The 23,523-nt window shown below is 35.9% G+C and overlaps 2 protein-coding genes across 7 annotated transcripts in view; one reads left to right on the top strand and one right to left on the bottom strand.

Moving 5' to 3' along the window:
• LOC139141015 (uncharacterized) overlaps positions 1–12,678 on the top strand; it is a 29,486-nt gene extending 16,808 nt beyond the window's left edge. For 2 of the 3 annotated variants that reach the window (XM_070710576.1, XM_070710577.1), the window contains 7 exons: positions 2,532–2,828; positions 3,146–3,380; positions 4,497–4,652; positions 5,099–5,248; positions 5,660–6,900; positions 7,243–7,357; positions 8,195–12,678. In XM_070710576.1, coding sequence (XP_070566677.1) covers positions 2,532–2,828; positions 3,146–3,380; positions 4,497–4,652; positions 5,099–5,248; positions 5,660–6,900; positions 7,243–7,357; positions 8,195–8,247 — 2,247 coding nt within the window. In that variant the 3' untranslated portion in view covers positions 8,248–12,678. Of the gene's footprint in view, positions 1–36; positions 94–2,531; positions 2,829–3,145; positions 3,381–4,496; positions 4,653–5,098; positions 5,249–5,659; positions 6,901–7,242; positions 7,358–8,194 lie in introns of all 3 variants that reach the window. The other variant, XM_070710575.1, reaches the window with a different exon arrangement.
• A 3,451-nt stretch (positions 12,679–16,129) lies between these two features.
• Positions 16,130–23,523, bottom strand: part of LOC139141016 (osmotic avoidance abnormal protein 3-like) — a 36,665-nt gene continuing 29,271 nt past the window's right edge. For all 4 annotated transcript variants that reach the window (XM_070710581.1, XM_070710580.1, XM_070710579.1 and 1 more), the window contains 4 exons: positions 22,659–22,917; positions 21,564–21,703; positions 20,736–20,823; positions 16,130–19,919 (listed from right to left, as the gene is read on the bottom strand). In XM_070710581.1, the coding sequence (XP_070566682.1) occupies positions 19,717–19,919; positions 20,736–20,823; positions 21,564–21,703; positions 22,659–22,917 (690 nt within the window). In that variant the 3' untranslated portion in view covers positions 16,130–19,716. The remainder of the gene's footprint in view (positions 19,920–20,735; positions 20,824–21,563; positions 21,704–22,658; positions 22,918–23,523) is intronic.

A 23,523-nucleotide genomic window follows, 5' to 3' on the forward strand; every position in this document is an offset into this window, starting at 1 on the left:
TTCTCTCTCACCTCCCATGATGCATTGCCTCTACAGGAAGTGACATCATCTGACAGAGATACTGATACAGAGTCAATGTTTGAGTTATCTCTGGTAAGATCAATGAAAAAACTGCACTAGATAGTTTCTGTAGTGAATCACCAAAGCTATGAAAGCGTAATTAATGAAAAGAAGCAAAGCTAGATTGCATAGTTGCATTTCCATTTTTAGGCTTTGTTACTCCAACTCTGTCAAATTCCTATCTCTGTAAAATTTTGCCATACATTTTATGTGATTTGCAATACAAACAAATAATGTAGACACAGTATTACATATCCTTGCTGGTATTTGACAAAGATTAAGTGTAATATTGTGATATTCAGTTACCAAAAAATGGCCGTGAAAAGATTTCATAAATTCATAAATTCAAAAGTAGTCAAAAATAATGAATTTTTAATAGCTCAATTCAAGGTAAAGTGTTTAATTAAGTGCGAATTTTCAGAAATTTATCCATTTGTTTTGTTTTGGTTTTACTTGAAGTAAATCTTTGCTACCTGTCTCAATAATTACCACTTTAATGCATGTTGGCATTCTGCTCGAACGAGAATGTAAAATTTCATTTTCTATGCAATATAAGATTCCACAGTAGTAGTATGTAGCTTGTTTGAATTCCTAAAAAATCTTACATGTATCTATGTATGCAGTCTGATGAAAATGTTTCTGTCATAAATTACTGTCTTTCTCACTCTGTCCTGTAATATTTGTTTATATGTAGTGTTTCATTGTGAATAGTTTAAAAGGGGAAGTTCACCAATGCTAATTTTCTTATATGTGTCGCTTCTTCCGGAAAAGCCATTTTCACCATCGCATGATTATTTACAAAAATGGACAAAAATGGTGGCAAACGTTGTAGTTTAGGGCTTTGTCAACTTAATGTATTTTGAATCATGGAAAAAAGCGCCAAGCTTCACGTAATATGGCAGGGACCATCTTCTGATGGTTATGGTATTGTCCACTCATTCACCTTCACACCACAGTGGTGTGAACGTGAATGACTGTGACATGATTCAAAAAACGTTACATCAACATTGTAAGTTGATGAAGCCCTAAAAACTGCAACTTTCTCTACTGTTTTTAGATGTTTTTGTAAAAACTCGGGTGAGTTATAAATGGCGAAAATCACTTTCCTGGAATAAGCGACTCCAAGGCTAGCACATATCAATCAATCAATCAATCAATTCAACTTTATTCATCAGATTGGCGGACAACACACAAAATATCACAATAAACAACAAAACAAGACTAAAACTAAAAAAAAATAGTGACAACACACAACGACCGTTAAGATACATCATTTAAAAACCGCACAGTGGTTGGAATAAAAGAATTCTTGAGCCGGTTTGTCTTGCAAACTGGACACTTAAAACGTCTTCCCGAAGGAAGCAGTTGGAATTCTGAATTTAAAATATGCTCTGATGAATTTAAAATGGAACGTGCTTTCCTCAGACACTGTTGCTTGTAAAATGACAAAATGCTCCTCTGTGGTGCGCCAATAATCTTTGAACTTAAAGTGACAATATTTGCTATGGAATTCTTGTGTTTTAAACATATGTAAAAATCAGCCTTGGTGAACTTCCCCTTTAATATTTAGCTTGCTAATATCTTAATTTTCACATACAATATTCTGATCACACCATGTACTTGTGATCTATGTATATGTGCCTTGATATAGTTTCAAGCAAAAAAAAAAACACCGCAGTATAACATGTGTTCATAACACCATCATTGGTGCATGAACAGATTGTGTTGAATTTAGTTTATGGTTTCACTTTTTGCTGGTGATGTTCACTGATGTGTATGTTTGTACAGGATTTTGTTTGTGCACTTAATGTTGTCTGTTTATGTTGGAGTTATTTTGGTTCCTTGCATATGATGCTATCAATGCCATCGTTGTTTTATTGCTGTCTTTGTATTTGTTAATTCAATATGATATTGCAAATGTTCAGCAATAGCTAATTTCAATAGCAATATTTGAAACTGAGACACTGATTTCTGAAATTCACAGGAAATTTGATGTCAACAAAAACTTTAGACATTACACAGATACAAACTGTGTTTGATTCCTTGAACACTGAACTTTTTAATTTGATTTTCTTAGCTAAACCATAGACAGTAGAGGGGAGACTGTAGACAAAGGAGGAATTACTGTCTAAGATTTAGTTTACAGCAAATAGTTCTTTAAATGGGCACTTTAAGGGTTAAAGGGTGGTATGGGACCCATACAACCAATGTAAACACTGTATCCAAGGTACGATGGTACAATTAAAGTTAAAACATGTCTGTCATAATAAATGTTGCAGCTATGATGATGAGGTGCATCTAGATATCATGCACAAAATGCATTGTTTGTAAACAGAAGGTCGCACAGGTGCAGTTCCAGCGACCATTTCACTTTAAGTATGACAGATTTTGCGGTTTCTCCTCTTCTTATGACTGTGATACTAGCAAACACTTGATATGCATCAAACTGTAATATCCGATTTTATTTACAGAATAAATCTACAGTGATTTCTAACAAAGGAGCTGAAAAACTGAGTCCCACACCTCCAGCAATTCAAACTCACATCTGGACCAACATTTTCCCGGAGAAAGTCAGGACGCCGTACACACGCAGCAAACACGCAGCTTGCCTACAAGACAGTTGTGTGTATGTTTACGGTGGCAGAGATGTCAACACAACATTGAAGGATTTGTGGAAGTTTGACATCAACAGCAATGTGTGGACGCTGCTCAAATGTTCTGGAGACGTGCCTCCAGCTCTTCAAGAACATTCAATGGTGCCATATAAGGTAAACAATCGTATGCCATATTAGGCTGTCCCATATGTAGGAAAATGTAACATTTGGTTTTGCCATATTTGGTCAAGCAAACGATTAAGTCAAACCAAATCCATTTGCTGTGACTGAAGATCAAGACTTATTGAATTCCTTGGAATTTTTTATAGCTATTTAAGATCATTTAATCATGTAAAGACAATCGATGAATGAAATTGCACCTACACAATAAATACTTTAAAGTTTTCATATTCCAGTTTTAATAATATTATTGAACATTGTTTCCAGGCTTAATATTATTGTAATGTTCCGTCATTGTCATTTCTTAACAGGATAATATTTACATATTTGGTGGGGAGTTTGGATTTGGAAGCTGTGATGAAACTCCTCTCTGGATCTTTAACGTTGAGAAAAAACACTGGACAAAACACTCAGTGGACTCTGAAGTGCGGATGCCAAGCAGTCGACGTGGCCACACTGCAGTGGTTCATAATGGTGCTATGCATGTCTACGGTGGCTATGTTGATCTGAAGGGATCAACAAATGAATTCTGGACATATGACTTTGGTAAGGATGAAAAGATACTCACTTACAAGTCACATCTGTGTGGTTGCTGTCTTTCCTTTGTGTCATGTACTGTTTTGGTTTTTTTGTCCTATAGCATACACACCTACAATGCAAACTCTCACCTGTGTGAAGATAACCACAAAGAAGAATTAGAGCACCCTCCGGGAATAAAATTAATACAGTGACTCAGAGAGAGATAATCAAGGTGTACAGTGAGCAATATGGGCTCTGTGCACCTGAAATCACGCTAATTGGCATCACAAATAAACATCCAATCTTCACCTTTAACGTGTTCAGTATAATAAGACATAATGTATGAATACAACAGTGTAGATAATTCAAGCTGTAACAGGAGCTTCAGAAGTTTTCTGTTAAATGATTGGATGTTCTTCTACTGTAGCCATTTTGGAATGTGACAAGTAAATTGCATCGACAAAAATTGTTGGTTTCAGAGTGCCCCTTTCCTTGTTTACCCCAATGTCCTGTACATGTAAAAAAGGTTAAAACACAATCTTGAAGTTTGGGGCAAAACAGTGGTGCATGGTTAAGGTATTACAGTGTATAGGCCTCAAAAGTGAAAGACTTTAACTTTTGCTCAAACTTTCCTCAATGAAACTTTCAACCATTCTCTTACCAAAATCAAGAATGAAAATCAAGGGTCACCGTGCAAAGTTTGGTACTAGAGAGACAAATTGCCTAACATTTACCAATATTTGAAATTTACAGTGGCCACCATCCCTGTGTTAACATTGAGAAAAAAGATAAAATTTGTGATTTTAGGAAAATTAAGTGAGTGAAAATTTCTCTTTTTCCAAGAGCTTTAAAATGAGCCCCAACAAGTGATAGATAAGAAAATATTGAAAAAAATTTTGAGAGTCTGAATATCTGTCCCATAGGTGCTATCTACCTTAACAATTGAGCTAGATTGGCACACATGTACCATTTATTTAAGAATGTTCTCCTTGACACAACTGTGTCATAGTTTGTAGAAATTCCTTAGTTGACTCATTAGACAGATAGAAATCTTAAAAATTAGAGGGCATAACTGTCAGAATGATCTATAACAATGAATACTCATAACTCATTTTGTTTGTTTTACATAATTTGTTTTCACAGAGAGCTGCTCTTGGCATTTGAACTACAGCCCTCAGGTTGAAAGCATGCCAGCAGCCAGACACTGCCATATTGCGACTGTACATGACAACGCCATGTGGATTTATGGTGGACTAGCTAATCTTACTGTGAAGGGAGATGTTTGGAAGTGGAGTTTCGGTAAAGCTTTAATCATTGTATACTCACAGACTCTCTCTCTCTCTCTCTGACCTACATGTAAAATAACAAAATCAATAATGTTTGCATTTTTACACAGTGTTTTTTCATTTATCACCGTATTTCCACTGACTGACGTCAAAGTTGAAGTAGAAAAGAAAAGAACTATATCAAAGCTAGGCAATGAAAAGATTAAAGGTCATACCAAACACAGAAATATTTTATGTCGTTTGCAAAACTTTTTGCTCTTGATTCTACCAGAACTCCCCTGCACTACTCAAGGAACTAGCATGCCTGGTGAGAGCTTTTTGAATTTTGTTAGAGTTGATAAAGATGTGAACGTTTCTTACACCAATAACGTAAGGAAGAGAAATTTGGAATTTGTGTAGGATAAAGCCAGAATCTGGAGCATTTCATACAAATGACATTTAACTATGTTTCTATTTCAGACAGCAGGAAGTGGAGTCGCATTCGCTATCGCCAGGGTCCTGGTGACCTTCATGGTCACTCTGTTGTCAAGGTAACAGATGGGATGTTGATCTTTGGTGGTGCGGACGGAGATGGCAATGTCAGAAACGACCTTTGGAAATTTTACTTTGGTGAGTAATTTGGAAACAGAGATTTAGAAAACACTGTGGGTTTTTCCATGTCTTTTCCGTGAAAGCCATACATATGGTTTGTACGTTGTCTTTCTGTGATATCCATATAGTTTGTAATTTTGTCGGTGAGCATGTAGAACACATGGGAGTTCTAGTACATTAAGAACTCTATTTCATGTGGCGTTACATACCTATGCTTAATGCTCTACCTTCATTGTTTCAACATTATAATTAGATCTTTGAATTAGTAGATGGGGTTTGAAGAGTTGACAAAACTTCATCAGGTAGAACAACAGTCTCAACCTCAAAAGATTACACAGATATTAAACACAACCCTTCATGCAAATATGGCTGAATTTAACTAATCTGCATTCTTGTATTTATTGTATTGTTCTTTGATTTGAACTGCAGACACCCACACGTGGCAGAAGATTGTATGCCACAACCAACTCTCGCCTACACCACGAAGCAGACATGTCGCCATTGCCGTGGCAACACCTGTCCACCTGTCACCAAAATCCCCACGAGCACACTCAGTACCCAATCTGAGGAACCGCCACAAACCGTCCATGACTGCCATAGTTGAGGAAAGCTCTGAGAAGCTGCAACGGCCGTACTCATCCCCTCCTTCATTTCAGATGCAGGAAACCCACTACTTCAAGACGAGGGTGTATCCCATGTCATCCGGTGATCCGATCCAAATGGATGTCGGTGAAGGATACCAAAATGCATCATTCATTGATGACAAAGGATCTGACAGTACTTCAATTCAGACTGATTTCATGGTAACTGTTGATGAGACAGAAGCTGAAAAGGACACTATAGATGTTCTGTGTGAGGCTGTTGATGATAAAACTCTATTAATAGATCTTGAGCAACCCTCTCTAGATGTGAAAATTGAGCAGATAGTCAGTAGAGTTCAGCTCATGAGTTCCAGGACTGCATCTGCCCAGTCTGAGAGACTACAATCAGGAATTATGGATGCAATATCAAGCAATGGAAACTCTCAGTGCAATAGTCATTCGTTCAGTGATTTTAGTGTGACAGATTTGGGAGAGGGTGATGCTACACAGCAGACAAAACGTCAAATTTTCCCGAGGAAGTCGTCAAAACCGGAGAACATGCCACTACCAGGGCTTGTCAAGGAAGACGGTGACAAGTCTTTGTACCAAGAAGAAATCATCCCAAATGTGACTGAAATTGATGAATCTGACAGGGTTGACATATCAGACAAGATTAAACTTCTTGAAAGTGATTCTGAGCTTGACTCAGTGAGGTCCTCGATTCCTGATCAATCACATGATATTTTGAACCAATCAGAGCAGAGGATACGGCAGCAAACCAATGGAACCTGCCAGTTGAATTCATGGCTAGAAGGACTGTCACAAAATTCTATCCAATCAGAAACTGGTTCTCATGTTGAAACTTCAAGCAGCCTATCAGGTGTAAAGACAGAAAATGTGATGAAATACAGTCATAATGCTTCAACGCCAGAGCAAACAAGACCCAAATTACATGGAAGGTCACGAACTTTGCCTCTTGTTCCAGTCTCATTGGAAACTATTCAAAATATTCAAGAGAAACAAAATTTTCCAAGAACTGATCACTTTATTGTCGCTGGGAAAGAAACAGATGAGGATGATGATAATGCTGTAAGTATTTGATATATGTATCATAAATAACTTGAAAAGAGGATTTGCATGTACATGTATATGTCTTTGCTTGGCATTTTTGTGAAAAAAGATTCTGTCATACTATTGACAATATCTTCAGATATATATCGCATATTTTCTGCTTCATGAATATAAAAAGTAACAAAAATGGGAAACTGCAATAGGAAATTTGACCCCATATTTTAGAAAATTTCACAAGTGTATGTACATCACGTTGAGCAGTAACAGCTGTTCTCATTTCATAACTTACAACTGTTGAAGCTCAACAAAGTATTCCATTTTGACTGATTTGTTATTGGTTCTTCTTCATTTTGTCTTTAGAATGTCAGTCTTGAGGTCAGTATGTTTTTCATTCTTGGTGGCAAGGAGCAAGACACCAACGTACTAGATCAGTACACCATGCCATTGGATGTCTGGAGATGTGATATAATGCCAGGTAACCGCATTGTGCATCCATTGGTCGATAAATCCTTGCCGGTGTGCCTTCAGAAATCATAGCTTATAAACGTCACCAGATTTCTTGTGCACTTTATACAGACCTGACCATTTGCCAAAAAATTCATACAATATGAAATTTTTTGAACAAAGTACACAGGCAAGAAACAAAAAAAAACATTTTCTGATAGTCTTGAACACAGAGAAAAGCAGTAATACAGGATTGGAATGGCTGTGGCTTGTCCAAGCACTTTTATGGGAATGATGCAATATATTACCGGTAGTCAGAGAAAAATCTTTCAATTCCAAAATAGATTCTTGTATGTAGATTGCCTAGAAGTTTGGCATAGAGGGCCGAGACTTGATCGTTCAGCAAAGACACTGATTTTTCTGGGAAACTTCACCGACATTTAGTTGGTCTATCATTAAGATGACAGGGAAATACTAGTACCATTTTACCTTCTTATTGCCGTTGACAAACATTTATAAAAATCAGTGTTTAGTAGGAAAGAGATAAACAATTTTTGCCATTGACCAAATCTTGAAACAGGTGGTTGATACAAGTGTTCATACTTCAGCTAGGAAGGAAAATATGGAAAGGGATGCTTTTTCAGGTCAGATTGGGAAAAAGAAATTACTGCTTGCGTTGAAATTCCCTTTTATAACAATGAACCATATATGGCTTGAGTTAAAAACAAAGTTGTATCAAGATGAAAACTTTGTAAGTTTGCCAAGTTACTGCATAATGTGTTAGTTTTTTCAGTCGGTTCGTATAACTTCCTTCCAATTTTTCACTTCTGGTTTTACTTCAACTCCTCCATCTCATTTTGTCTGGCAGGTAAACCAACATCCCAACAAATCCAAAGATTGATGATGGAAAGACATGGATGAGATGACTCTTCTTCTTGTAACAGAGGACCTGATTGGACAAGATGATACAGCCAATCAGGATGAAGGGCTGCTGGCAAATTTACATTGTCTTTTGTCCAAGTACTTTTAGTGAGGCTTCAAATACTGGAGTTTGCTGTTTTTTGAGGCTGCAATACAACCTCCCATACATTGAAAAGTAGCATCAAGGTTGTGTGCTATTACAACAGGAATAAGAATGTTAACAAAGTTATTTTTTACAGTAGCTTTTGAAAGTTATATTTTCAAACTGAGTTTACACATTCATCTGAGTATTTACCAACTTTTTGCTATTTATTACATGAGAAATTAATTTTGCCTCCATCAGGGCAGGTGTTGCTGTGTTCATGTTTATTCATTATTCTGAGAGTACAGCTAAGCAAAGAGGTCCAATTTTCCTGATTGATGGGACAGGAAGAGTTCCTGCTCAGATCACAACAAACATTTTTAGCTCCACTGTCAGCAATGCAGAGCTTATCAAATAGTTGGTTGTCTATCGTTGTCTGTCGTCTGGTATCTGTTGCCATCAACTTTTTACATTCTGGTTGCTTCTCTGAAACCACTGGTCTTATTGCTTTAAAATTTGGTATGCAGATCGCTAAGTATGATCTTAGTCAGTTTTATTTAAATTGTAGTGAAATTTGCATATTTGTATTTATTTATTGGGCAATTTTTTCAGTTTTATGAAAAAAAATCTTCTGTGAAACTATTTATCAGAATGCTTTTAAATTTGATATGAAAGTCTATACAGCAGGCAAAACTGTATTTTTCGGGGAATTTTTCTGTTTTAGGTAAAAAAATTTCATCAAAGTCTTTAGAATCTCCTTGTCTGATTGCTTTTCTATGTACTAGATTTGTAGGGATGATCCAATTTGGATTTGCTGAAATTAAACTTATATACTTACATTTTGCCAGTTTGGTCAATGATAACATTTTTCTTGAGCTATGGTTAAATGTTAATACTCAGGCAAAGTGTGCTAGCAGTCACAGCCGGCACTGATTTATGCTAATGATCACACATTGGACTTTTCCATCCCCCCAAAATATCCACAGCATATTCAGAGATTTGCTTCAGATATTCAAATATGTCCAATGTTCATCATTGTTACACCAGCTACTTGTATTATCTTAATTATCTTAAATATCACCGCAGGGCTATATCGACCGCTTTCAAATTGTTGCTTGTGTCAAAACAAATGTAAATTTTACTCACTCTACTGTTCAATTTCAATATTTACCATGAATTTTTTTCTGGATGTACAGTCATCTTATCCGATAGTGCCATATTGATTTCACAATGACCATGAAAAGAAAATTTGAAACCCAAAACTCTCAGCCGGATCATGTTGAAGCACACTCATTTGTCTCTGCTGGTCAGTTACATGTACATACTACTGTTCTTTACTCTTGTGCATAATGGCAGTCATTGTGTCAAATAGTTTATTTAAGGTTCGTGTTGTTCACTATTTCGAGAGATAGTTCATGTAACATTGTGTGTTTGTATTTGTGTAAATTGGTTGGAAACAGCAAATGCAATATTTATCTCTGTGTGTTGGTAGGTTGGTAGCTGTATGAGTATTTGCATGTGAGCTTTTGTAATGCTGTTCTACTTTTTCACTTCCCATTCCCTGCAAACAGGTCCACATTCAGCATTTCTAAAATGAGTTTGGCCAAAAACAGTGTGATGAAAGGGTTCAAAGCTTCTCATCAAAAGATGTCATCATTTATTTACAAACCTAAAACTTGTTTTCATGCGTGCACAGTCAAAACTGTTGAAATTACTGTTAACAATAATAATGGTAAATAATAAAGAATTATTGTGTGGTAACAAGTTCAAGCATCATGTTGATGACTCATGCATGGCTCTGATACAAAGCATTAACTTTTGCTCCAAACTGAAAAGGAACATATTACATCACACTGTTTTTGCACATGACCGTGTTGTGCCACTATACTTATGCTGGAACTGTGCCATGAAACGGTTGAGGCATATTGTAGAAATCACAAAGCGTGTAAAGTTTCATCTCTTGTGTTTAGTATCCATGTATTGTTTTAAAAGACAAATATAAATGTATCGTTCACATATTAAAAGACATTTTTGATATAACAAATTCACAAGACAGTGTTTTAGCAAAAAGTGGGAGACTCAAGACCCTCTTTATCAAATACATATTATTGCAATAATACAGGATGTACTATACTTTAATACATGTATGCTTGGTCAAAAATGTAACATGCTTGGTATGCATATTTTGCACACTGACTGTGAGATACAACAGTTTGATTTGAAAGTGTTGTCTTGTTCTGTTTGCTGACTATAAATATCATTTCATTGTTTGCCTTAACTTTCTTCTTTTTTCAAGAGCTTGTATGTACATTCTTCTGCATTTTACACACAGTGAAATTGTAAGTTATTTGTCTTCGGAGGGTTCTAAAAGCATGTATCCTATTCAGATGAGAATCTGTCTCTGTGACACGGAGATGGCTCGTCCTGAGACAGGTGTCTGCAATTTTCGTATGGTATTGTTCAAGGAATGGACTTGACTTTGAATGACTAACCATAGACTGTATTTGAACATTACAGGGTCAAATTCTATAAGAGTCCCTTTTCATGGGGCTCGGTAAGTCAGATTTTAGGAAAATATATTTATTTACATGAAAGATTAACACTTAACAAAGTAATGATAGAAGCTTTACTGTGGAATCAGATATTTATTATGACATTGAATCCAGCATGTATTCAAACTTCTCTGTGACTGTGTTTAAAAATAAGTAAGCGCATTCCAGACCCTCAAGCAAAAGTTTTTTCTGGAGGGTCTATGGTATGAGGGGTATCAGAACATTCCAATAAACAACCACACAACCCCCATCCTGCACCAATCTGATGGAGTATTAAAGTACCGTCATGACGCGGTTTTAAAGTTTGAAGGCATCCAATAATTTCTTCAATTTCTACGCCATTATTTGTTCACACAACCATATTTACTGCCCACAGACCAAACAGCTGAATATCTAGAACTCTCTCTTTATACCTGAACCAAGTCAGTATTATAATAGACTACTCTCATACTCTTTGTAACACTTCATGTAACTTTTTCCTGTACTCCCTACAGTAATATATCTTACAAGATAAGGATGACCTGTAAAAATTGTATTGTATTTCCTACTTATTTCTTGTAATGCTCTGTTCATTTGTGTTACATTTCACATAAAAAGTTACATTTTTTTGTCCAAAAAGGAAATTCCAAGAAAGAATATCAGAAATTTTGATACAAAAATTTATATAATGAGATAAAAACATTTCACAGTGTATGTTGTATGTTGTAGTAAGGCTGAAAAAGTTCCAAGTCAACCAGAAGATGTCTCATTTTATTTTTCATATTACCTATTTGTACAGGTGTAAATAACTTTCTTTGCACTTTTAGTGTGGCTGTAAATGTTGCATCTGATATTTAACAATTGCTGTTATTCTCTTGTGTTCTACTGCAATGTAGCAGAGGAAAATTCTGGGAAAAGGTTAAAAAAGAGGACAATTTTCAGTAGTGCCCAACGTCTTTTCATATTGTTGGTTAGGAATGTAGCTGTACTGATTTCACCCCTTTCTTCACAATGGTTTGGCCCAATGATCCCATAGTTCTCTGTGTCAAAGATGCACCCCTACACATTGAAATGAGGGAATTATCTTTAGTGATGTATATAAGTTGAATCATATTGTCTGCATGTGTAATTTTAGATCTGCAATGTTTCCAGGGCAATCTGATTTCATATTTTTTCTGTAAAGTTTTAAGTTACCCTTAGGTTATCTCCACAAATAAATGTGTGCTACACTGCTGTGAACCATGGTTAGGTATCGTCACAAGTCACAGTAAATGTGTTCAAATGATGAAATGATACACAGACTTAGACATACATGTAGCTTGTTCAATACTCTACTGCAAAATGTGATGAAATTAACTTTCAGATCACTTCAAAAGGTGACTTTTTGTAATGATATGAATTTTTATCAAATTTTAGAAAAGGAAAGACTTGGATAAAACAAAGACTTTGTTTTCCAAAGTTTTTATTGATTGAGACCTATATTATGTATACTTACATATTGCAAGCTTTAAAATATATTCTTTTAACTTTTTCATGTTCAAAATCATGAGAAAATATTTTCAGAAGCTCACTCGGCAATTGTTATTGTAAGAGAATTGCTTCTTCACATAACTTCATATATCACTCACAAATTTCTCCAGAAGAAAATGCCAGACAAGGCAAAGATTAACTGTATAGTCTTTTGATTCTCCATGTTGTGTATTAGTGTCAGATTTCCCTTCCCACTGTGATATTCTGTTGATATTTACTTGGATATGTATAAACAAAAGTTATCCTCATTACAGGATCTCTACAATAAAGGATGTTGTTGGCTCCAAATTTGTGCTATGTTATATTTGTATAACATAATCTTATATAGGGAAAGATCCAAAACAAGATTTGGTTGTTGTTCATTACTAGTATGTTGCTTATGTAGAAACCATAAAACTGACAAATTCAAGATGGGGAAAAAATAAAATTATAATTTTTATGACACACTGAATATTTTGTGCATTCCAATGTTTCATTTTTTGAACACTGGAACAATCAAATTTGTGTTGGGGATATTTTTATTCTCAATTCCCAGCCACTTGGAGTGTGGGATCGACAGTGTGGGAAAAATCGATTCTACTCTCTCAGAAATTGTCCCACACTGTGTATAAATGCGCATGTACAAAAATGGTATATTACTACACAAGCTCTGATTGGATAACAAAAAGCCTTTTGCTCCCTGTGCAAAATATTATCCAATGGCTCTATGAGTAGTAAACGGATCAGAACTACAAAATAAGCAGGTCACAGTACAGTGCAGATGATATCATGACGTGGAATAATACATGGCAACAAATTAGGATAGACACTGATGCACTTAAAATAATCATTTAATGTTTCCATTGTGAATTTAATACATTTTACAGTCATGTTACAGGAATGAAACTAATTAATGTCTTGCTTGAATAAAAATTGGCAAAAACATCACTTTTATATGCACTTATTGGCTGATAGAGCCAGACAAGATGGCACTGCCAACAGTCGGTCACCCAAAATCACCACCTCGCCAGATCAATTCTTTGAGGGTGCACAATTCAACAATTTTGAAGCCAGCAAAAGGCATGAAAGAGATTACCATCCAATGCCAAATTTCATTACACAAAGTTAACCAAGATATTCTCAGATAGATGTATACATGTGCACGCATGCAAATGTGAGAACACTTTACTGATTCCAAATCACCTTTAATTCTGCTTTGTGTATGATATGCCGTCTATAGTATTACTGTCATCTTGAGGATTGTTTTGATAATTGAAAAATATAATTATACAAATATCTATAAATAGATTTCGTGTGTGAACCAATGCAAAAATAACCTGTGACCACTCTGTAGCTTGATTTGTGTAGAACCGATGGGGAAGTCGTCTTGATTACCCAGACTGCACAGCAAGGCTCTCATCTAGCCATCCCTACACATGACAGCCCCACACAGCAGTCTGGATAAGCAAGACAAATGAACATAGAATATATCTTTCCATTGACTTTTGGTTTACATACCTGACATTCCATGTTTGGTCCTGGTTTTGGCCAATGCCTGTCAACAGCTCTTCTTTGTTATCATTGGATAGATGGCAGGGCTTAGATGCAGGCAGGTTTTGTTTTTGGTAAATGGTACAGTTACACAGTACAAAAAAATTACACACAATTGTGTTTGATTTGTACCGACGACAGTCGTTGTCATATAACTTTTTCAGTTCAGCATAAAAGCAATAATGTGAAGTCTGAAAACAATTTATTAATTTTATGTATTAAATGTATGTAGACATATTTCAGTATAAATTTCAAAGAAGCCGTTAAATAACCAAAATAGTCACATTCTGCAGGTACTACAAATGCAACTCTTTTGGAAGGCAAGTTGTGACAAACTGAAGGGGTCATTCTCTGAGAAAAGTCATCATGTAAATTTCTTTTGTCTTTTCCATTTGGACAAATCAATATCCTTTTGTTTCATAAAACAGGTGAAACTGCCGGTAGTCTCCCTACTTTCCATCACATTATTCTGTATGGCTGAAGACACAATCAGTGGAAAATTTTACAAAAATGTTTTCTCCTTCTCAATCAAGCATACTTTTCTAAATAATTTATAATAGGAATTGAGTAGAAAGGTGTCCTTAAAAGTGCGCTTTCAGAATTGTTACAACTAGTTTATGAATTTGTCCACACATGGTAGACTTATATGGAAAATCCCTAGTACCATGAGTTATCGTCAAGGTAACTTTTTGCAATGAACAGCCACTTTTGATGTTGAACACAGAGGGCGCACTTTGCAACTTGCCGGTCAATGACATTTACTCACCACGTTTCACATTGCATCATGGTCCCTCCACAAAAGGGACTGTGGTTCTATGTATGAATTTGACAACAGATAAAAATTCATTTATCCCATGCAATTACAATCTTCTGTTACAAGTGGACTGTTTACCACATCCACTGATCAATGAAATCATGACAAAATATTATCTCAACACCTACTTCATGTTGATTTTACACGGTATATGATCATAGACTCCATAATGTAGCAAATTTTATATTCTGTTAAAAGATAAATTTTATCCTTGCATTGACCAATCACTTAAGGTGGTCGGAAATGCTAGAGCGTCAGTTATAAACTTCAATAAAACTATTAAAATATAAAAGTAGTCAACATTCTCTGTGGAATAAAAAAAACTAGACATTTGGGCACAAAGGCATTGCAGAGTTATAGCCTGTTGAAACTTCTGAAAAACTGACCAAATAAGAAGAAGTTGGGGAGTTCTTAGTGTATTAACTATGGTAGAGGTCCCCTAGCTTTTAATAAAATGTTTGGAAAGGGAAAGTCTTTATTTGCTGTTTTTCAGGAAAGTTTGACAAGGCGGTGCTTGCATTCAGAGTGAGTGACTGCTACTGTAAATGCATTTTTAGATTCTTTGAGTGTCAAAGAGGTGTCAATAGTGAGATTAACCAAAAAGACTGCTCTGTGACTTCAAAAGAGGGGTGCAAATATGGCTTGTTTGCAACATTTTTGACAGAATAACAGTTTTCCTACATAATTGTATACCAATTTAATCCAACCTTTGAAATGAGATATGGACATGGAATTTTTACAGCCTATTAACAAGGTTACAGATAAGATTCATGACACAATTTTCCTGTATTTGAAGTACTTTTTGAAAAATCACATTTTGAAATTTGAAAGAATTTTCAATAATTTTTTGATATGTTAACCCATGTAAAATCATAAAGACAAATTTTATTTACAAATCCTGCCGTACAAATATTACAATAAATGGTGTCAACATATTTATATTTAATTTGGTAATATTAATACTATCAAATTATTATTAAATTCAAATATGTAAAAAAAATATGGAAAATTAAATTTTAATATTTACTGGTGTCATATTTCAAAATCATGGCTGCAAATATACAATTTTCATATTCTTTGGAGAAAGTATTAACTAAGGGAGTTATCCTGAAAATTTGAACTAAATATCTTGATTCTTACACCTGAAACTTGACATTCACTCTGAGTAAATAATTGGTGCAAAAATAGCCTTTACAGCCACCTTAATATTCACCACTTTCTAGCAGTCTCTCTTCGATAACTGTATCTGTACCATTTGAACACCTCCATTATGTTCTGATCCCCACACTGCTCTCTCCCTCAAGCAGTGCAATCCCTCCCCTCCCCGTTTCTGATCAGTAAAGACACACCAGTAGACATCTAGACCGCAGATTTCATGAAACATCACACAAGAGAAACATTAACATCAAAACACGTTTATTTCATTTGCAGAGTCAAGTACTTCCACAGAGAAGGTAAATGTAAATAGCATTCAAACTGAGACAAGCCATGGAATTGTCTACACTCCATAAGATACAATGTCATTTTCTTTTCATGTGTTTTTCATAGCAGAGAGATCCAGCCACACCCAATAAATTACTCACCAACAAAAAGTCAAAATGAGAGATTCCAACATAAATACATAACACAGCTGATGATTTGAAAGCGACAAGAACTTCAAAATGTACATATCAGATGATGGTGTCAATCAAGATCCGTTATTGGTAAATAAGTTACGATGACAACATTTTGGCACACACAAAATTCTATGTATATATATATATTTATTTTTTTTTTGATGTGTACGATGATGACAACAGAGTGATGTTGTGTCAGATATTAACCGCTACTCTCTGTTCACTAGCCATTATAATACTTCTCTCTTGATCAGGGTTCACTACCTCTACAGGGAAATTTTAAAAAAAAGATATTTTCAGTTGACTGCCAGTATTTTGCAATTTCACAAAAAGCTATTGGCCTAATAACGGGATTATACAGAGAGTGATGAATACACTGCTGGCTGATTTGGCTAACTTTGGGTTCAGAGTCAGATTTTTTAACGAGGAATTTTGTTTTTTACTGTAGCAAAGCCTGCTATTTTCTTTTCTAATACGTGTAATGCTTGAAGATAACTAGGATTTGCAGGAGTGTTTTAAGAATACATGGGTGACAGATACAGTTAAGTATGACAAATTTTCATATCTACCACATGTTAAAAATCTGAGTGCTTGGGAAAAACGCTAATCTCAGTCATACATGATTTAGGAAAAAACATCACATTCTCGTGACTGACAGAAAAACCAAACAATTATTATGAAAAATGACTGTTTTTCAAAAGAAAACCAAATTATTAAACGTACCAACCACATAATTATCAGTGGTAAAACAGGTATTTTATCTTGACAGCACTTTGGTTATGGATCAGAGTGAGTAACCACATTGCTATTGCTTGGTAATGGGACATGCTGATATCATGCACTTGTTGCCATGACAACACCAGCATGATTAACATCCGAGCAGTGTCTGTTTTTGTTTACTGTCTTTCGTCTCCACTCTGGGACAATGTCAATTTGCAGTGGTGCCTCTGTGTTTTTTTTTTTATCAGCACGAAGAGTAGATTATCAGCTATCATGAAAGTCACTAAGTCACTGTCTGTTATTGCATGTTTTTTTCAATTTGGCTGAGTGATGTTAAATCAAGCAGTCATTTACCTGGATTGTTGTGCATGGAGATGAATGAAAAGCATTCATGTTGGACGACTGGTTATAAAGAATTATAGATTTGACACTACTGTTGCATAAAGCCATTGATTTCCTGTCTGACAAATTGGAATGATCAGAGCTATCATCCTTTCCCCCATCTCCAAGTGTTGCCTTCCACAAGTCCTATTCACAACAATAGGGACATACCAATAGTCTGATCTACCTAGGCTAAGCCATTCTGATGACATGGTCAATTGCCCGGTTCACCCCATTCACTGTAGACAGGCCTACAATCACCATTGATAACAATGACTTTGGGCCAAACCATGGTGATGAAAGGGTTACTGATTCAGAATTGGATGAAAAATGTCACCTTTCTGAGACTGTTCCCAATGCTTGTTTCCATGTAAACAGACAAATAAATCTGACCACATTTCAAACTCTGTTGTGCCCTGTTAACACCTGATCAGTTACATGTTGTGCCCTATAAAACCAGATCAATTACATGGGCTTTGACAGCCGATTAATAGATAATCACTTCTAAATACCATGTTTACCATAACAAATAAATGAACATAGGACGGTGAAAGATCTATCATGTTCATGATCTATATATAATCATAACTCTTAATAGAAACAAATTTACAGATCTCGATATAGTAACAACACATATATTAATGTCAGTGGTGATAAATTCAAAGGTTACTTCAATTCCTTCAATTCCAGTGCATACTTGAAATGGACAATTTTCCTGATTATTTTTCAGATAAGACCAAGCCATCGGTTAGTCAAAGCGTGTGTGCGCTTGAACTTTGGGTTTTATTGGTCGATAGTGATTCGAGGTATCGCGAATTTTTTTGGCTGTCACCGACAGACAGGTATGTCACTTCAAAAGTGAAAATTCTATTACCTTTTGTCTGAAAATGACACAAAAAGTAAATGATTGATTGCAAGCTATACATGTAATTATCAACTCTTCTCACCCCTCTCATTCTAATGGTACAATCCTGGTCAGAAAGCCGCTTGCATTCACCGGAATGAACCACTATCCAACCTGAGGGGGGAGGTGTCGGCAGGTCAATCTGAATGAGGTACTCAACTGATATTGTCGTTATACCGTGCAAATGAAAAGCAGATAATACCTGAATGCAAGGTGGACCAACTCAAGTCAAAAATTTTCTGTAAATTGCCTATCAAAGTCAAATGAATGGACGGAGCAGAAACAAACACAACAAATACACAAAAAATAAAAATGCACTGGCATCGCACTGCATTGTGAATTTGGACTTACATAAATTGTCAACATAATGAAAGATGAAGAGTATCAGACAGCATGGGCAGGAATAAAGGTACATCTTAAAACACTTATAAAATTATTTTAACATCTTTACATCTTAAAAAAACATCTTTTTTAGATTGCCTTGTGATAAGCTGGCTACTAAACCTATAACTAAATTGCAGCTGTTAGCTAAAAACAAACTTGGCATTAAGACGGTTTATTTCATCCTATACGTGATATTATATAGACACAAATTCACTCTCGGATATCTGGGTGTAAAGAACTATATGATGTGAAGTTACTGGTACGAGCCACCCTGTGGTGTTCTATTCGCAGATTTGCAAGGTCTACTTCAGACAACAGTTTGTAAGTAGATGCAGAGTTAGCTAGTTTTATGTGATAACTGTTAGCACACTCTCACAATTAATAAATATTGCAACAAAATTCCCCATATGAAACTTTCAAGCATCTACTTGTACATGAGGGGAACTCAGAAAATTTTCTAGGACACTGTTCTACAGATCTACAATAGATCGCAAAAAATGTATATTTTTTATTCAATACCATGTATTACATTTTCCTGCCTATGAGAGGTGCATGTACTGGATTATCCTGTAAGTCAAAATCAGTTTCCATGACGTGAACAACTGGCACATCGAATGAAAACTCCAACTGAACACTGAACAGAGCAAGGATGTGTTATCATTTTTACATACGTGAGCTTCACAACTTTGTGGATTTTCTGCTTGAAAAGCAACTGTGAGGAGATTCTAGTGGTCTTTGCAGGAGGAGATTTTTTCACCCTGATTGTCTCTAATAACGGTCATATACATTTATCTACAAAAGGAAACACAAAATCTGCTGTACTTTTTAACTGGTCCAATCCCAACCCATGGTAAAATCTTTCATTTTCGCAACTGAAGGTGTCTTTTCCATATGTGTCATGGAGGGTCTGGGTCTTGGAAAGGAAAGTTCAAGAAGAATGGGTTGGGTTAAAAGTTAGGGAGAACGGGGACGTTATTTTACAAGGGCTCTAGAGAATTCATTTTGTTTTTCTTCTTCTTTCCTGACGCTGTTGGCAGTGCTTCTAGTCGGGTTGGTCTTCTCATGGGTATATCTGCTGCTGTTATTTGTCCGTGAACAGCCGCTGCCCTCATGCTTCCGTTGGGCATTGCATTGCCATTCATGGCGTATGGGGGACCTGTATACATGTCTTTGCCCGTATCTGTAAGTAGAAACCAACAAAGGGCTTTGTTCAGTTTGGAAATTACATGGAAATTTTATAATTGTGCCGTTGGTTGGTGATCTTTTAAGGAATAACTTGGTTAAATAAATTTAATTTTACTGAACTTTAGGTACAATTTGCTATTCACGTGCATGGTCAAAGTGTTCCTTTCAAACCGACCACGGCCCTAGGGCACTGTTTGGCTTTTGACCTCACAGCTGTTCAATGTAAAAACCCAAAAAATCTGACATGACCTCATTATTTTTTTGATAAATAGGCATCTTACGATAACTGATAAAAAAGTGTACAAAAACCTGTCTAACACTAATGAATTTAAGTGAAATAATTCTGCTGAAATGTGATAATTCTCTGTGTGGATTGAATATTTTGTTTTGTTTAATGTACATAACTCATGCACTTGGCATGTACCTAATCTGCACATGATTGCGCAATGAACTGTAAGTACAGTGTTTATTGAAAATAATGTTTTCCTATTCTGGTTGTCAAATTCCACCCTACAAGGTGTGTAATAATAAGGTTATTCACAAAATACTGGGATTTTATGTCCTTGTACATTGTTCGCCTTGGTTACGTCCTCGACACAACTAGTCTTGAACAATACCTCTGCTGCCTCTGGTGCATGATGTACTTGAACATAAATCCTGGTCTTTTGTGGATAACCTTATGATATACCCAAAAACTATGGCACAAGCACACAGAGTCATAATTACCCATGGAAAACTGAAAATCTTTACAAGCAAAATTTCACCACTGTGTATTCCGAGTCAATGTCATCACTTATGACCTTCAACTCACCGTAATTTTTGGACTGTTCCATATTCAAGAGCTGACTGGCTCTTTTTGGCTTGAAGTAGTCACTTGTTGTGTTGCCGTTTTCCAGTTTCTGTCAGCAGAAAACATACTCATTAGCTTTGTGATCATTGAAGCTGATCCTGGCATCATTAGAGGAAAACAAAAAGTTCAAATAGATGGCAGAAAAAATGCCAGGGGTGTAGATTAGCATACTCCAAAAGTTTTTATGCAGATGCATTTGCTTGTTCCAGGATCATGAGATTTCCTGTTTGTAATGGGTTCATAGAACAACACTATAGCCAGTGTAACTACCGCTAACTTTTATTCAGGATTGCATCTACCAACACTATGCTCCAATCAAACTCATAAAAGATGGTTTATTGCCATGTCTAACTTTTCATAAGGTATAGAGTACATCACAGGCAAGTAAAGACATGAAGTGGTTGTGAGATTTACTGTATTACAACCACTATACATCAAGTTACGCAGCATACAACACAACTATGGCAAACACTCTATAGATGTGTATATCAGGCACAGCATATGTAGGATGTTGGCAAGAAATTATACAAACCCGGATATTAGCAGAAACATAGACTAGGCAGTATGTACATGTGTGAGACACATGTTAAAAACAAACAGTTCACCCATTTTAAGTAGACATGTGTTATACGCATGTTACAAACACTGAGTTTAACCCACTCATATCAGACAGAATATTTAATGGGCATACTGGATATTAATCAACACCCTGATAGTTTGAATTCATGAGTCAATGATTTGAGTAATCTTTGTTTGCCAATCAAAACTAGTGATAATACTTGTCTATACCCTTCTGAATCTGTCTTCTTCCATTGGGTCCATATGGCTGGGTTGCATGGCCTGCTGTACCATGCCATTCTGTGGTGACCTGTCATAACTTGATGCTCCAGAACCTCTCTGCTGAGGCTGTCTTCCTCCTGGCATAACACCTGACATGAACAATTGAAATATTGTCAAGGCCAGCTCACTTTTGTTTTGTTTTTGTTTACAACCAGGAGAAATTATTTTCCTTTAAGTCATTCCCTTCATTCTCATGCACTGAATCCTACATGATAGTCAAACAAATCCTGTAAGATTGTTAAACCAGGGGAATTTAAATTTTTTTTCATAAAACTTTGTTTTCCTGCACAAGACAGCAACACTCAAATGCGCTTACATGTACAGAATACATCCCCGATAGCCATTTCACATTTTGATAATGCCAATGTTTTTCAATACCACTCTGGTATACTTTAGAAATATGTGTAATACAATATTTGAAATAATAGTAGTATTTGACTTTTGTTTTGCTATATTGTTGTTAATGTTGATTTATATACCACGTTAGCTTGCTTTGTTCTCTATTATCTTGTACATTATTGAACTTAGCAAACAAAAATCTACCTATCTACCTTCAAATGTAGAGCGTGCTGGTAAGGCTGAGGTGTTGGGCAGCCCAACACCTCAGCCTTACAGGCACGCTGAACAAGAGAATACCCTGAAGAAGGCGACTTGTGTGTCGCTGAAACGTTGGCGTTTGAATAAAATTTACTGAAGATTGGGGACTTTTTGAGCCCCCTCACTTTTTACTCTATATCTGCTATGGTCCAGGCGTGTTCAAAAACTCCACTCGTAACTTCAAACGCTACAATACCCTCCCTACCTTCAAATATTTGTCAAATTCTGTATAGTACTCTCCATCATTACAAATAATATGGTTTTAAAGTAGCATTCCGAAATTTCTGGTTTTCGCATCAGTGGTTGTTGACATTGACTGTTTATATGATTTAAGTCCTTTCTTCTTCTCCTTTGAAAGTTGTGCACAGTTAGCCAATTTGTTCTGAGAAAAAGCTGATAAAAAAACCTACCCGTTGAACTATTTCTCTCCAAATGGTCCACACTCACCTGATGGCAGTGTTGTTTTTGTAATAAACATATCCGGTAGATTCCATTTGTTTTCATCCTCATCCCACTTGCTCTCAGTTTTCACCTTATCAAAGTTGCTATAGTTGCAGTCCCTACGGATCAATGGTTGCATCCTATCCATCATCTGCTGCAGTAGCTTTATCTGCTTGTCCTGCTTCCTGATTGTGTCCAAGTAGTCAATTCTCTCAAACTCAAATTCCGATTGCAGATCGCTGACGTCTATCTCCAGTGCTCTTACCTGGAGAGAAAGATATCACCATTATATTAATTATGAAAGCATTGACAGTGGCAGTTATTTGGAAGGTCACTTAAAATTCAAGGACTTTTGAAGATGTTTTAAGCAATTTTCAAGGACCAATTGTGTACCAAAATACCGTTTTCCAGGTATCATTTTTATGATATATCCATTTTACATATCATTTACATATCATTTTTATGACATCATCATTTTTAGAGACTTTTCAAAACTTTCCCGGAGGCTTTAAAGTTTAAGGACTTTCCAAACGCTTGCTGGCTTCGTTTTTTTTATGGACAACAACACCTCAACAGCACATGACTTTATACACTGAAAGGCCCAAAAATATACACCGGTGTGTGTGTACTGTGTGAACTTTAAAGGGTAACCCTACCGATGTTTTTGAACAAATGGGCAAAGAATATCAGTGCCTTAAACCCTTTTCCTGCAAAGTTCACATTTTACCACCAGGTCAAAATGGTTAAAATTAATGAAAAACAACATATTCTATACGGTATATTTTAACATAATACTGTACATTTGAAGGCTGTTGAAAACATAAATACTGTAAACTTGAATTTTTTGGACTAAAGATGCTATAACATACCA

Source organism: Ptychodera flava, chromosome 9, assembly GCF_041260155.1.
Source record: "Ptychodera flava strain L36383 chromosome 9, AS_Pfla_20210202, whole genome shotgun sequence".
In the NCBI taxonomy this organism is placed as follows: Eukaryota; Metazoa; Hemichordata; class Enteropneusta; family Ptychoderidae; genus Ptychodera; species Ptychodera flava.